General features: G+C 35.4%; 1 protein-coding gene across 1 annotated transcript; it reads right to left on the bottom strand.

The window, feature by feature from the left end:
* Positions 1 to 13,285: 13,285 nt before the first annotated feature.
* LOC132726875 (uncharacterized) lies at positions 13,286 to 16,861 on the bottom strand. Its single transcript, XM_060712281.1, has 4 exons — positions 16,534 to 16,861; positions 15,233 to 15,649; positions 14,684 to 14,959; positions 13,286 to 14,025 (listed from the first exon to the last, which is right to left on the bottom strand). The coding sequence occupies exons 1-4, from the start codon at positions 16,624 to 16,626 to the stop codon at positions 13,924 to 13,926; spliced, it is 888 nt and encodes a 295-aa protein (XP_060568264.1). The 5' UTR covers positions 16,627 to 16,861; the 3' UTR covers positions 13,286 to 13,923.
* Between the last annotated feature and the right edge of the window lie 248 nt (positions 16,862 to 17,109).

Here is a 17,109-nt window from a genome sequence, read left to right as displayed (position 1 = left end):
TTGTAGTCCCGTAGTATTATTGCGCAATATGCAAATTACTGCTGAAACGATTTACCGCTGTCGAAAAAGTAGGACAGCAAATTATACTACAATAAAGGTGTAACCTCTGAGTTCCAAGACATTATTAGTAGGAAATAAATATTTCTACATTATACAAAACATTATTATTAACAAATCAAAAGTTTTTCGTGACTCTAGGATAACTCGCGCATTAATAAAAGAAGAACTATTTTCGTGACTCATACCGCGGGTTTAGCTGAATATTCAGCAGTTATTAATATATTAGATACAGTACAATGGCTGGTATAAATATCTATTTTGAAAAATGCATGTAAGACACTTTACCGCCATGTAGTCTTTCATGGTAAGGAAGTTATAATATCAGTTCTACTTCCGATTCTTGTGGTTTGTTTACATATTTTACTAGGTCATGATATGAATTAACCTTCGCTATTCTAAAAATAGATTCTGCTTCACCTGTTCTGATTTTTGGACAGGCGATTAGGAAGTACACATTAAACATGTAATTAATAAACCAGCGGATTTAATGCAATACTTTTAGAAATGCTATACAATTGTAAGAAGCAAACAAGTTGAAAATGGAATTTAGTGTGAAGTTGAAAAGGACAACTAAACACTGTAGTGCTTAAGTGACATTTAAATTAAAATGAAAACGATGTGCTCTGGCCTCTACATCTTTACCTTGTAAATAAAAAAAATCTAAGAAATACACTATTAATTGCTGATGATTTTAACCAATTTGTTTTTTAATGAGACATATCCAAGAGAAATAAAAATACAAATGACTTATATTTTATTGTCTGTATGCCCACTATGATATAACACGAAGCAAATCTAAATAGCATTCTCAAATGTATAATGTATTATGTTTGAAGTTTATTTGCCTGGATTTATTCAAGAAATATTTCGTTGATAGTTTTTTTTCTATTTACATATCATTTCTTAGAATAAATCGATAAGGACACTGATTTACAAGTTTGACCAGAGTTTTTAGGCATAAATTTCATTCTGTATTTAAGTGCTTGAAAGTAGAAAATCTGAATTATATCAATTTGGGACACAAAATATATTGCTCTACAAATCTCGAACTTGTATGGAACAAATTTTCTCTGTCATATATTTTGTGTTTTGTTTTTTTTTCTAAAAGAAGTCTTAATTAATGTCTCTCCGGTTGCATGTCCGTCGCATTCAGTGCTGCAGCACTTTGATTAGAATAGTGTTATCTTCTGGTCGAAGGCTATTATAGTTAACTCATATCGTGACCTAGAAAACTATGTTAACAAAACACAAGAATCGGAAGTAGAACTGATATTATAACTTCCTTCAATAAAGATTTATACCATGAAAGACTACATGGTGGTAAAGTGTTGAAAAACTCCCTTGTTACATGCATTTTCAAAAATAGACATTTATAATACTAACCATTGTACTGTAGTCTAATTTATTAATAACTGCTGGATATTCAGCTAAACCCGCGGTATGAGTCACGAAAAGAGTTCTTCTTTTATTAATGCGCGAGTTATTCTAAAGTCACGAAAAACTTTTGATCTGTTAATAAAAATGTTTTTTTTTAATGGGGAAATATTTATTTCCTGCTTATAATTTCTATGAATTATTGAGCTTACTCCTTAATTATAGCATAATTTGCTGTCCTACTTTTTCGACAGCGGTAAATCGTTTCAGCAGTTATTTGCATAATTGCGCAATAATACTACGGGGCTTCAGCGTTTTTATCAATCAAATACGTTTATAATTTAACTTGGATAACTTAATTTGAAATTGTAAAGGCTAAATATGGAAGTTTTTAAGATATCCCGACGAAGTATGTAAGTTTCATAGGATCAAAGTCATGTACTATTTCGTGGGCCGTTATTCGGTTGAGGACACATTGCGCGATTGTAGCCGACGAAATCCCATGTGTAGATGACTTAGCTCTGAACGCGCCTGAGGGCGCGTCCGTCGCAAAAAAAGCTAACATCGGCGCGTCGCATAGGATGGAAAATACCCTTTTCATATTTTATTGTAATAAATATTTACAAACTGTGTCTTTCGGGGTTTTTTTTATCAATATATAACCAATAATGATGTTAATATGAATAAATAATCATATCTCAAATCTGTGACTATGACTTACAATGAAATTCTACCTTTAGTATATTAAAAAGGTTTTTAATTTCCTGTAATTTTATTCTGTGATTATGCTTCAAAGCAGTCAATTGACCGTGAATTTTCTTTTCAAATTTTGATTTCCTTGAAATTATTTTTCTCATCGGAAGGCATGCAACTTTAATATGATGATACATTAATTACATTCCATGAAAATATTTAAAGATATAAAATATCTTATGACATGTTTGTTCATTTTACATTACACATTTAATGCAGCAAACATAAAAAGTCTTCACAAAAAGTAGTATGCAATCGTACCTATATTACATACGATAGTATGGAACGCCATAGCTGCCTCATGTTGTTACATTTCATTTTATTTTTCCCTAAAAACGTCTTATTATGTATAATAGAAGTGTTGGCTTGCCAACGTTTTATGAGAACATGTCTTAACGAAGTCTTATTAGGTCAACTATTCATTTTCTCTTGTCCAAACGTAGTGCTGACTTGTCTAAACACTGTCTTATTATTTCAAAACGTCATGTTATCATGTGCCAATCCGGTGTTAACATGCCGAATAGAAGTCTTAATATGTCTAACATGCACGCCATCTTTTCGAATTAAGATTTCAATATGTCTGAACACAGACTTGTTTAAACGTGGTGTTGAATTGTCTTGAAATTGTCTTATCATGTGTAACAGTAGTATTAACTTGTCGGAAGTTGGTGTCATCTTATCCAAATGTGACCCTGGTATGTTATGACACTGTTGTATTATGTTATACTGTCGTTTTGTCTTGTCCAAATGTGGCATTGACATGTTTAAACACCAGCACATTTTGTCAGACTGCCATGTCATTGTGTTCAAATTCGGTGTTATCTTGCTTAAAGAAAGTCTTTTATGTCAAAATAGCATGCAGTCTTGTCCAACTGTGGTGGTAATTTGTCTAGAAATTGTCTTATTATGTGAAACAGTAGTGTAATCTTGTCGGAATTTGGTGCCAACTTGTCAAACTCATGTCTAATTATGTCGGCTAGTAGTGATATCTTGTTATCAACCGTTATATTAACCTGGCTGAGTGCTGCCCTGTTTTGTCAAACTGTTATGTTGCTTTGTATGAGGTGGTTTAATTCTGTCTTATTGTACCAAAACATCATGCTTTCTTGTCTAAAACTGTTGTTATCCTGTCTAAAAATATACTTATTATGTGAAATACTAATGTTGACTTGCCATAAATTTTGTTTGTTTGTGTAAACGTTATTTTATTATGTTAAACAGTATTGTTGCATTGTCGAATAATGGTATTGACATGTCTAAACACTGCCTTATTTTCTAAGATCGCCATGCTATTTTTTCCAAACTTGATTTTAACCGGCCTAAACACCGTCTTATTATGTGAAATAATGGTGGTATCTTTACAAATTATGGTTATGAACTGTTAAATCGCTATTTTAATTTGTCAAACTGTCATGCTGTTATGTCCAAATGCAGATTCAACTTGTCTATATTCGTCTTATTATGTCAAATAGTCATATCATCTTGTCGAAACGTGGTGATGGCTGGTCTAAAAATACTATCTTCTTGTCAAAGTGTCATTTTATTTTACTAAACATCAAGTATCATTTTTCCTTTTCAAATGTGGTGTTTACTTGTTAAAACACAGTATCATTATGTAATACAGTGAAGTTGACTTGCAAATTTATTACATTAACTTTTCTAAATACCGTCTCATTATGTCAGATAATCGTGTTATCCTGTCCAGATGCGATGTTGTCCAAATTTAGTATCACGTGACCAGAGCCCACGCGGAGCGTGAAAAGATAGAGCAAAAAAGATAACGGGACAGTTTAAAATAAAGTTTCCTTTTAAAAGGAAAGGCTTGCACAGTTGTGCCTTCATCCCAACCCTTTAAAATTGTTTTTTTTTTGGTTTCAATTTATTATCACAATTTGTTTTGAATTACGGTATTTGTATATCATAAAGGGTTTATTTAGTTGTTGTTTTTTTTTGTTTGGAAAAACGAATATTTTTTGTCAAAACGATTTGAAATCTATTCTTCTATTGTATAAAACTAATAAAGAAAATGATCAATCGTAAAAATACTAACTCATACTGAAGGGAAACAAGTGTGCACATTTCATTTCCCCTTTTTCGCAGAGAAATCATTCGTTTGCTTTATAGACAAGTAAATGCACTAAAATACTTCGTTACGTGGTACCAATTAATAAGCATGTATCAACTATGTTACACGATCACAAATACGATGCGCTATCTGTAGATCAGCACGTGGCAAAGTTAATGATATGCATGGGCTATTTTTAGATTACCTCACCATTGAATTGCGTTCAGTAGATCTAAATATAACTCGATCATGCTTGATTTGGTAAGCAGGACCACCCTTTGAAGACGGAATACTACTACAGTACCATTCTCTATTGTATAAAACTAATACAAACAAAAACAATTATAAATTATATAACTTTTGCGTCTTGAAAAACAATTGAAACGGAACAATTTCGTTTATAATTTATTACGGTTAACCCGATAAATCAAGTAAAAATAGAAATTCTATTTATATCAACAAACTGGGATTACCGAAGTAACTAAAATAGCTTAGATTTCCGTAATATTACTTCGTCTGATTCCGCAGTATGACGGAATCGCCCGAATTGTCACGATTGGAATCGGAACTACATCGGCTATTATCATTAATCCGAAGAGTGACGGAAAAGGCCGAAAAGTTGCGATTGGCACGATTGCAGCTGGTTTCCCGTTCAATCATGCACTAACAATTGGAAACAGGAAACCACCTTACCGGAACAAGTTATTCAAAACAAATGGCTTGCAGCAAGCCAAAAATCAGACAGCGTTTTCTCAAGACAGAACTAAATTTGAACCAATTTACACAATTATTAGACATAATAAGACAGTTTCTGTGTTTTTCACTGAATAATATGTCCCCTCAATATATCCGAGACTTACTTACCATATCTAATAATCAAAAGTATAATCTAAGATCGATATCTCATGGAAATTTAATTTCGTCTTACAAACCACGTACTAATTATTTTAATGACACATTTCAATTTAATGCCATGGTTATTTGGAATTCCATACCACTGACTATAAGAAGAAAAACAAAATTGTCAATATTTAAGAATAGTTTCAAGAAATACTTATTTAATCAACTTTAGCACGGTCCGTATGTATTATATGCAAGATACGCTCTTTATATTCATACATGTGTTTTTTATTATTATGTTTTCTAATAATGGGTGTCTGTCTTAGTTTCAAGTTTTTTTGACTGTGTTAATTTTGTTAATTTTGTAAGTTAATTTTACTTTTTAAATTGCAGATTAAAATGATGCACTGATGAAAATATTATGTTTAATGATAAATAAAATGAATTGTATGAATGTTCAGTATATGTGTTAATATATGTTAAAATTGTGATAACCATTTAATCATTTCTCTTACATGTAATATTTTCTTTGATTGATATGTGTTCTTTTGTGTGTGTGTTTTTATTTTATTTTTTTATTTTAGAAGGCCGCATTTTAAATAAGATGTTGCAACCTGTATATGTCTTAATGTGTTACCTTCGGTAAATAAAGTTATTATTATTATTATTATATATTATTATTATTATTATTATTATTATTATTATTATTATTATTATTATAACATCAAATTTCGACATTATAACACTTCTGTTTTACATTATAAGAAAGAGTTTAGACAAGTCATTACCACATTTCGACAAGATACCGCATTTTTTTGACTTTATAAGACTGAGTTTTAACAAGTCAACACCATATTTTGACAAGAGAACACTACTGTTTCAAATAAACAGACAGTCTTTTGACAAAACAGCTCCACAATTTGACCAAATAGCGCGACTAGTTGACATAATATGACACATTTCAGACAAGCCAAAGCGACATTTTGACATGATAACACTACTGGTTGAAATAATTAAACAATGTTAATACAAGTCAACATCATATTTTAAAGAGATAAGACTACTGTTACGCATAATAAGGCAATGTTTAGACAAGTCGACAAATAACAATGGCATTACAACGCTTATATTTGACATGATAAGACGCTTTCTTGGCACGATAAAAAGAAATGTAATAACATGAGGCAGCTATGGCGTTCCATACGAGTGTATGTAATATTTTTCTTGTTTATTTGAGGTTTACATCGCACCAACATAGTACGGGTCGTATGGCGACTTCACATATTAACGGGCACCTGAGTGCTGATGTTCCGTAAGGAGTAGAACTACTGACGTTCCGTAAGAAGTAGAACTACTGATGTTCCGTAAGAAGTAGAACTACTGATGTTCCGTAAGGAGTAGAACTACTGACATTCCGTAAGAAGTAGAACTACTGATGTTCCGTAAGGAGTAGAACTACTGACGTTCCGTAAGGAGTAGAACTACTGACGTTCCGTAAGGAGTAGAACTACTGACGTTCCGTAAGGAGTAGAACTACTGACGTTCCGTAAGGAGTAGAACTACTGACGTTCCGTAAGGAGTAGAACTACTGATGTTCCGTAAGAAGTAGAACTACTGACGTTCCGTAAGGAGTAGAACTACTGACGTTCCGTAAGGAGTAGAACTACTGATGTTCCGTAAGGAGTAGAACTACTGACGTTCCGTAAGATGAAAACTACTGACGTTCCGTAAGGAGTAGAACTACTGATGTTCCGTAAGGAGTAGAACTACTGATGTTCCGTAAGAAGTAGAACTACTGACGTTCCGTAAGGAGTAGAACTACTGATGTTCCGTAAGGAGTAGAACTACTGACGTTCCGTAAGGAGTAGAACTACTGATGTTCCTTAAGAAGTAGAACTACTGACGTTCCGTAAGGAGTAGAACTACTGACGTTCCTTTAGAAGTAGAACTACTAACGTTCCGTAAGGAGACGTTCCGTAAGGAGTAGAACTACTGATGTTCCGTAAGAAGTAGAACTACTGACGTTCCGTAAGAAGTAGAACTACTGACGTTCCGTAAGAAGTAGAACTACTGACGTTCCGTAAGAAGTAGAACTACTGACGTTCCGTAAGGAGTAGAACTACTACTGACGTTCCGTAAGGAGTAGAACTACTGACGTTCCGTAAGGAGTAGAACTACTGACGTTCCGTAAGGAGTAGAACTACTGACGTTCCGTAAGGAGTAGAACTACTGACGTTCCGTAAGGAGTAGAACTACTGACGTTCTGTAAGGAGTAGAACTACTGACGTTCCGTAAGGAGTAGAACTACTGACGTTCCGTAAGGAGTAGAACTACTGACGTTCCGTAAGGAGTAGAACTACTGACGTTCCGTAAGGAGTAGAACTACTGACGTTCCGTAAGGAGTAGAACTACAGACGTTCCGTAAGGAGTAGAACTACTGACGTTCCTTAACAAGTAGAACTACTGACGTTCCGTAAGAAGTAGAACTACTGATGTTCCGTAAGAAGTAGAACTACTGACGTTCCGTAAGAAGTAGAACTACTGACGTTCCGTAAGAAGTAGAACTACTGACGTTCCGTAAGAAGTAGAACTACTAATGTTCCGTAAGAAGTAGAACTACTGACGTTCCGTAAGAAGTAGAACTACTAATGTTCCGTAAGAAGTAGAACTACTAACGTTCCTTAAGAAGTAGAACTACTGACGTTCCGTAAGAAGTAGAACTACTAATCGTTCCTTAAGAAGTAGAACTACTGACGTTCCGTAAGAAGTAGAACTACTGATGTTCCTTAAGAAGTAGAACTACTGACGTTCCGTAAGAAGTAGAACTACTAATGTTCCGTAAGAAGTAGAACTACTGAACGTTCCTAAAAGTAGCTTCCTAGTGAAAGAATCCCAAGGCCCTGGCTGGATTCGAACCCACAGTGCTGAAGGGCAAGTGGTTTGAAGTCAGCGACTTAAACTACTCGGCCACGGACGCCTTAGAAATATTTAAGTACATGATAAAATCTACGGTTAATTTCTTAGTCAAAAGGGGCATAACTTTGTCAAAATAAAGTGAAGACTTGTATAACTTGGCCTAATGAACTTGTGTGTTATTTTAGATTTCAATTAGATATCTTTCTTACGGTGTCACAATGGTGACATGTGTGTGTGTTTTTATTCATCTCGTGCGCACGAAATACTATCTCGTGACCGTGAGTTACTAAGTCGTGGTCACGAGATAGTTAAGTAGTGGGAACGAGACACTATGATACTGCTGTGTTATACATATTACGTTTCTGTTGAATATCTGAAATATCTCATAATCTCCAGGAACGATGGTTAGGAAACTACCCGCCTATATGACTGAAATACTGTTGGAAAAAGGCGTTAAACGAAACCAACAAACAAAGAAATATCTCATTTACTTTAAATTGTAGGACATTCTGTGTAAAAGAGTCATAACGGTGATAACTATTAAGATATACCAAACAAACACGTTTATTTTTAATTTTCTTTATTGTCTACGAACGTGCTGTCATTTATTTTATAATTGGTGAGAACGGAGTGATACAATATGATACAAGAAAAGCATTGATGCAAAGCATCAAAGGCGATGCCAAAAAATTTTGATTAAGTTTTGCACAAAAGATTTTACTTTTAGCATCATAATTACCTGGGGGCAGGGCCCCTTAAGTTGAAAATTAAACCAAAAAAAAAAGCCCGTCTTTCCCCTTAACCAAACTTAAAAACCCCGGCCACTTTCCCGCAGAGCCCGGAAACCTCCCGGAATTACGGGGGGAAACCGGGGCACCGGGGTAAAATTATTTTTGCATCAAAACCCCGGACACAGGTAGTTTCCCCACTAAAAACCCAGGTGCGCTCCCGGATCATCCAGCAACCCCGGGGAAGCTACGGTTCATCCGGCTTTTCCCGGTCGTTCCCGGGTGACGCCCAAAGCCCCGGTTTACCCCGGGGAACCCCGGTCGACCAGGGAGAGCCCCGGGGAGCCCAGGCGACCCGGCAGACCCCGGAACCCCGGTGGGTTTTAAAACGCCCGAAAATGATAACTTTGATACATAATTTTCATTTAATATAATATCTATTGTTCCAGAATAGTAATTCATGATGATTTTCTGAAAAATCCTTATGCCATACTGGATAGAAGGGACATGGGAAGGCTTCTAATACAAACAAGTTCAATCATCACAAATTGTCCTTATTTTTTTGAAATGATCCGGGCTTTGCCGGGGCTCTACCGGGGCTCTACCGGGATCAACCGTAGCTCTACCTTTATCCTCCGGGGCTCTGCCTGTAGTTACCGGGGCTCTGCCGGCATATACCGGGGCTCTACCGTAGCTCTACCGTAGCTCTACCGGCTATATCATACCCCGGATCATCCCCGGTTTGTGCCGGCAGAGCTACGGTGCTTTCCGCGGTATCACCCGGTCGTTCCCGGCAGAGCTAAGGATGATGCCGGCAAAGCTATACCTTCCCGGATCATCCCGGACCACCCCGGTGATATTAAATATTTTATTCCATCCGGGATCGAATGCCGGATGTTCCCGGATCATCCCGGATCATCCAGGACGTTGCCGGCAGAGTTACGGATGTACCCCGGTTGTTCCCGGTCGTACCCCGGTCGTTCCCGGATCACCCCGGACGTCTACCGGGGCTCTGCCGGGGCTCTGCCGGGATGTAAGTGAGACTGTAGCTTAAGACTCATGCCATAAGAGAGAATTTCTTAAGATTTATTTAACCAGATACAAGAATACCTGAGTCATAAGCATATAATAAAAGCTTATTGCTTACGATTGCAGACTTGTCACTGACATATATCAGACATAAAAGACTCCTGACCTAAAATGAACCTCAGGGGGAACACCACAGGTACTCGGAGCAGTAGTAGAATGAGTACCAGCCACATCCACCAGTTACTGTTCTACAGGAGAATAATTGCTACGGTTGTTATACAAAGGTTACTATTTCTACAGGAGAATAATTGCTACGGTTGTTATACAGAGGTTACTGTTCTATAGGAGAATAATTGCTACGGTTGTTATACAGAAGTTACTATTTCTACAGGAGAATAATTGCTACGGTTGTTATACAGAGGTTACTGTTCTACAGGAGAATAATTGCTACGGTTGTTATACAGAGGTCACTGTTCTACAGGAGAATAATTGCTACGGTTGTTATACAGAGGTTACTGTTTCTACAGGAGAATAATTGCTACGGTTGTTATACAGAGGTTACTGTTTCTACAGGAGAATAATTGCTACGGTTGTAATACAAAGGTTACTATTTCTACAGGAGAATAATTGCTACGGTTGTTATACAGAGGTTACTGTTCTACAGGAGGATAATTGCTACGGTTGTTATACAGAGGTTACTGTTCTACAGGAGAATAATTGCTACGGTTGTTATACAGAGGTTACTGTTTCTACAGGAGAATAATTGCTACGGTTGTTATACAGAGGTTACTGTTCTATAGGAGAATAATTGCTGCGGTTGTTTTATAGAGGTTACTATTTCTACAGGAGAATAATTGCTACAGTTGTTATACAGAGGTTACTGTTCTACAGGAGAATAATTGCTACGGTTGTTATACAGAGGTTACTGTTCTACAGGAGAATAATTGCTACGGTTGTAATACAGAGGTTACTGTTTCTACGGGAAAATAATTGCTACGGTTGTTATACAGAGGTTACTGTTCTATAGGAGAATAATTGCTACGGTTGTTATACAGAGGTTACTATTTCTACAGGAGAATAATTGCTACGGTTGTTATACAGAGGTTACTATTTCTACAGGAGAATAATTGCTACGGTTGTTATACAGAGGTTACTATTTCTACAGGAGAATAATTGCTACGGTTGTTATACAGAGGTTACTGTTCTACAGGAGAATAATTGCTACGGTTGTTATACAAAGGTTACTATTTCTTCAGGAGAATAATTGCTACGGTTGTTATACAGAGGTTACTGTTCTACAGGAGAATAATTGCTACGGTTGTTATAGAAAGGTTACTATTTCTACAGGAGAATAATTGCTACGGTTGTTATACAGAGGTTACTGTTCTACAGGAGAATAATTGCTACGGTTGTTATACAAAGGTTACTGTTCTATAGGAGAATAATTGCTACGGTTGTTATACAGAGGTTACTATTTCTACAGGAGAATAATTGCTACGGTTGTTATACAGAGGTTACTATTTCTACAGGAGAATAATTGCTACGGTTGTTATACAGAGGTTACTGTTTCTACAGGAGAATAATTGCTACGGTTGTTATACAGAGGTTACTATTTCTTCAGGAGAATAATTGCTACGGTTGTTATACAGAGGTTACTATTTCTACAGGAGAATAATTGCTACGGTTGTTATACAGAGGTTACTGTTTCTACAGGAGAATAATTGCTACGGTTGTTATACAGAGGTTACTATTTCTTCAGGAGAATAATTGCTACGGTTGTTATTCAGAGGTTACTATTTCTACAGGAGAATAATTGCTACGGTTGTAATACAGAGGTTACTGTTCTACAGGAGAGTAATTGCTACGGTTGTTATACAGAGGTTACTGTTTCTACAGGAGAATAATTGCTACGGTTGTTATACAGAGGTTACTATTTCTACAGGAGAATAATTGCTACGGTTGTTATACAGAGGTTACTGTTCTATAGGAGAATAATTGCTACGGTTGTTATACAGAGGTTACTGTTTCTACAGGAGAATAATTGCTACGGTTGTTATACAGAGGTTACTGTTCTATAGGAGAATAATTGCTACGGTTGTTATACAGAGGTTACTATTTCTACAGGAGAATAATTGCTACGGTTGTTATACAGAGGTTACTATTTCTACAGGAGAATAATTGCTACGGTTGTTATACAGAGGTTACTGTTTCTACAGGAGAATAATTGCTACGGTTGTTATACAGAGGTTACTATTTCTTCAGGAGAATAATTGCTACGGTTGTTATACAGAGGTTACTATTTTTACAGGAGAATAATTGCTACGGTTGTTATACAGAGGTTACTGTTCTACAGGAGAATGATTGCTACGGTTGTTATACAGAGGTTACTGTTTCTACGGGAAAATAATTGCTACGGTTGTTATACAGAGGTTACTGTTCTATAGGAGAATAATTGCTACGGTTGTTATACAGAGGTTACTATTTCTACAGGAGAATAATTGCTACGGTTGTTATACAGAGGTTACTATTTCTACAGGAGAATAATTGCTACGGTTGTTATACAGAGGTTACTATTCTACAGGAGAATAATTGCTACGGTTGTAATACAGAGGTTACTGTTCTACAGGAGAATAATTGCTACGGTTGTTAGACAAAGGTTACTATTTCTACAAGAGAATAATTGCTACGGTTGTTATACAGAGGTTACTGTTCTACAGGAGAATAATTGCTACGGTTGTTATACAAAGGTTACTATTTCTTCAGGAGAATAATTGCTACGGTTGTTATACAGAGGTTACTGTTCTACAGGAGAATAATTGCTACGGTTGTTATAGAAAGGTTACTATTTCTACAGGAGAATAATTGCTACGGTTGTTATACAGAGGTTACTGTTCTACAGGAGAATAATTGCTACGGTTGTTATACAAAGGTTACTGTTCTATAGGAGAATAATTGCTACGGTTGTTATACAGAGGTTACTGTTCTACAGGAGAATAATTGCTACGGTTGTTATACAAAGGTTACTATTTCTTCAGGAGAATAATTGCTACGGTTGTTATACAGAGGTTACTGTTCTACAGGAAATAATTGCTACGGTTGTTATAGAAAGGTTACTATTTCTACAGGAGAATAATTGCTACGGTTGTTATACAGAGGTTACTGTTCTACAGGAGAATAATTGCTACGGTTGTTATACAAAGGTTACTGTTCTATAGGAGAATAATTGCTACGGTTGTTATACAGAGGTTACTATTTCTACAGGAGAATAATTGCTAAGGTTGTTATACAGAGGTTACTATTTCTACAGGAGAATAATTGCTACGGTTGTTATACAGAGGTTACTGTTTCTACAGGAGAATAATTGCTACGGTTGTTATACAGAGGTTACTATTTCTTCAGGAGAATAATTGCTACGGTTGTTATACAGAGGTTACTATTTCTACAGGAGAATAATTGCTGCGGTTGTTATACAGAGGTTACTGTTTCTACAGGAGAATAATTGCTACGGTTGTTATACAGAGGTTACTATTTCTTCAGGAGAATAATTGCTACGGTTGTTAAACAGAGGTTACTATTTCTACAGGAGAATAATTGCTACGGTTGTTATACAGAGGTTACTGTTCTACAGGAGAATAATTGCTACGGTTGTTATACAGAGGTTACTGTTTCTACAGGAGAATAATTGCTACGGTTGTTATACAGAGGTTACTATTTCTACAGGAGAATAATTGCTACGGTTGTTATACAGAGGTTACTGTTCTATAGGAGAATAATTGCTACGGTTGTTATACAGAGGTTACTGTTTCTACAGGAGAATAATTGCTACGGTTGTTATACAGAGGTTACTGTTCTATAGGAGAATAATTGCTACGGTTGTTATACAAAGGTTACTATTTCTACAGGAGAATAATTGCTACGGTTGTTATACAGAGGTTACTATTTCTACAGGAGAATAATTGCTACGGTTGTTATACAGAGGTTACTGTTCTACAGGAGGATGTGAACGTCTTAATTTGAAAGAATCAAAACTGTTATTGTAAAGATGTTTCTGTAGAGTCCAACTTTGGAGAGGTTGCCCAGTATTTCTTATACATTTATTGTATATATGCTCCAAACTGTCAAACGTATCAAACATGCTTATACATGTTGTACAAATATTTAGTATAATAAGCGTTTTATGTGTTGATATGTCAGCTGTACACTGCTTCTTGGTCGCAGGATGACATTGTCACCAGGGAGACAGCGGTCTTTATATATCGCCTGAAAATCATGTCAAAAAGAAATGATTACTAGTATATAATTATATTTAACGTCAATATTTGTTTTACAGTATCGTTTTTATCTTTAGATCTTGAGAAAAATCTTGAGTCCAGGTTGAAGGGACTCAACTTAGATTTGTTTTGACATGACGGGGCTGGTAATATTTTTTAAATAATAATGTTCCATTTTATGTACGTCTAGACAAACAACTTCTGTACAAAATTTCAGGTCATTCGTTCGCTCCATTTTTTTCCAGAATAATAATTCTTATTGTGAAAATTCATCCAAAGTTGAAACGCGTTGTAATGCTTCGGGATCATTGATACCAGCACTATTAAGTGTTGAGAATTGAGTACCGCTCAAGCCGGTGCTAGGGGCGAGAGGGATGTTGCACTTATTCATTATCCCTCATGTACAGACTCAATCAAACCGAGTCTGCAATTCTTATGTAATTTTGTTGTGATTAATGCTTCCGAGGGATCACTTTGTTTCCAGATTTTTTGTTATATGTTAATTCTGAATATGTCTATGGGCTATTTATTTGAATCTACATCAATCAATCAATCGTTCAATTATTCTCATAAAGATATTAATTGTTGCCTATCACAACACATCAATTTGAAATACATATGACATAGATATCGGAGAATTTACATACCACATGCCTGGCATCTCTTACTGTAAAAACCCAGGCTTGTCTACGTTTATTTTCTAAACCAACTGCTTTTATCACAATGTAGCACTGTAGTTCATTGTCCCAGTCCAGAACAACGTTGAAAGGTACATCTTCTGTTTTAACTGCCATTTTGTCCATATATATCCTCGTGGCGTACACGAAGGCGTCCAAAACTGTCATATCAACAAGTAAAGGCACAAAAATAACGGAATTTCTCCTTGGTATTTTTGGTTTACTGATTATAACCGCAACTTGAAACTGAAAATTTAAAGAAAAGAAAATCAGAATAAGAAGTCGCTTTGGAATGTTATCATCAACAAGCTTAAGGTGGCTATGTGAAGTGTATTTTGTTAGAGATAAGTCAAATGAAAAAGAGTTCTGACACAGGAACAGAATTGTTTAGCGCATACAAATAAAGTGCAGAAAGATATTCGAAATATATCATACTGAATTATAATATATATATATAATGAAAAATCATCTAAAATTGCACAATTCAAGTTAAACAGAACATAAAGCTTGATCGCTTACCGGATAAACTCGTGTTGTTTTCAAGCTTTGCTTCATGCCATTGGAATTGTTAGGAAATGGCGTTGCATGATTTTTCGCTTCTCTGTTCGAATTCAGTCCTGACTCAAATATTATCTGATCGTCTCGTTTACTTGATAAAGGTTTTTTTGTTTCTTGAAGTGTTGTGATTCTATATTTATCACTGGATGTTTGTAATGCTAGTGCTTGTTTAGCTTTGATCACATCTTTTATAATCCTTTCAAAGATAAATTTGTACTTGACACTATCAACTTTGTTGATAAGGGCCACAGATTCGTGACCTGTTTCGGGTGTATCTCTATTTAAACTAGGCGCAACATTAACATCACTTCCAGTGTTTTCCCATTGTTCAGGCATTCCAAATTTCCATTTTATTCCAGTAGTATCAGCTGTTGATTTCTTAAAATAAATATGAGCAATATCTTATTTATACATTAAGAAAATTTATTTTCAAAAGATATTGTTTGCTCTTCAAAAAAGAAAATCAAGCTTATCAATCATATCGGAACTTTTACCAACATATAAGAGGATGAAACACAATTTATCAAAACATGTTTCGATTTAATAAGCTTCATCATTTGAGCCGCGTCAAGACAAAACCAACGTAATACGTTTGCGACCAGCATGGATCCAGACCAGCCTGTGCATCCGCGCAGTCTGATCAGGAACCATGCTGTTCGCTATCAGTTTCTCTACTTGTTAAAAGGTTTAAAAGCGAACAGCATGGATCCTGACCAGACTGCGCGGATGCGTGGGCTGGTTTGGATCCATGCTGGTCGCAAACCCACTATGTTGGTTTTTGTCATGACGCGGCTCATTTGATAAATAACTAAGGAAATGACGAGACGTCTACGTTAATAGACGCCACATTTGGCACGTAAAAGAAATTTTATATAATTAAATAAATCATCTATTACGTGGTGGTATTGGTAGTTTTCACACCGAATCACGGCAGTAAGTCACATTGAAATCGTCCATTACTGTTTTATATAATAAAAAATGTACATGTGTATACATGTATATAGACGTAATTGTTTTAAATATCGAAAACATTTACATTGAATAACTGGATCAAAAGATACATACTGTACATTTTCAGTTGGATGCAAATCATCTTATCCGAATACATTGAAAAATTATTTTTTAAACATAATTATTTTATCACAAGGAACATTATCACGTTTTAATATATATTATCTGTCGACTCGTGTAAGATCCTATATAATATATGAAAAATAGAAATTTACCAACAAAATATAGATGTAAATAAAGCTCGATATTACCTGGTTAATTAGAAGTTGTTTTGATTCTATTTCACTGCTAACTTCTGCCAAAACTGTTACCGTAATCAAGATGAAAAGGGAAATAATTGCCATAACAGAAGTATTTTTATTCCTTATTCCTAAATAAAGATTTCACTTTTTTTTGTTCAAAGCTGTGACAGTGTGAAAATACTAGAGTAGTTTTACGGACAGTTTTCTGGTAAGTTCTTAAATGAAAGTATCGTCTGATTCCGTTTATATACATAGTTACACTTGTGAATGTCATATGACCAATAAAACTGACTCCTGATTCGCTGCTCTGAACAAAACATCTAGTCCATAATGATTAATTGGTATCAGTACATGTGAAAGATTTATATAACTCACACATAATGGTGTATATAACTCATGTGTATATATTAAACAGCTAGCTTCAACTAGTACACATTATGTACACTTCTAGCGCAGATCTAGTGTACATAATGTGCACAAGGATGGTAACTTTAGTTTGAACTCAACTGTATACTGTAAACTGACCAGTTCATGATATTTCTTAAGTACTCAGAATATTATGATGTTAAAATGATTATTTCTACA

The sequence above is a fragment of the Ruditapes philippinarum genome, unplaced genomic scaffold (genome assembly GCF_026571515.1).
Source record: "Ruditapes philippinarum isolate M1 unplaced genomic scaffold, ASM2657151v2 ctg3743_1_1_1_1, whole genome shotgun sequence".
NCBI lineage: Eukaryota > Metazoa > Mollusca > Bivalvia > Venerida > Veneridae > Ruditapes > Ruditapes philippinarum.
The sequence above is the reverse complement of the archived record's forward strand: the minus strand, read 5'-3'. Positions and strand labels throughout refer to the sequence as shown.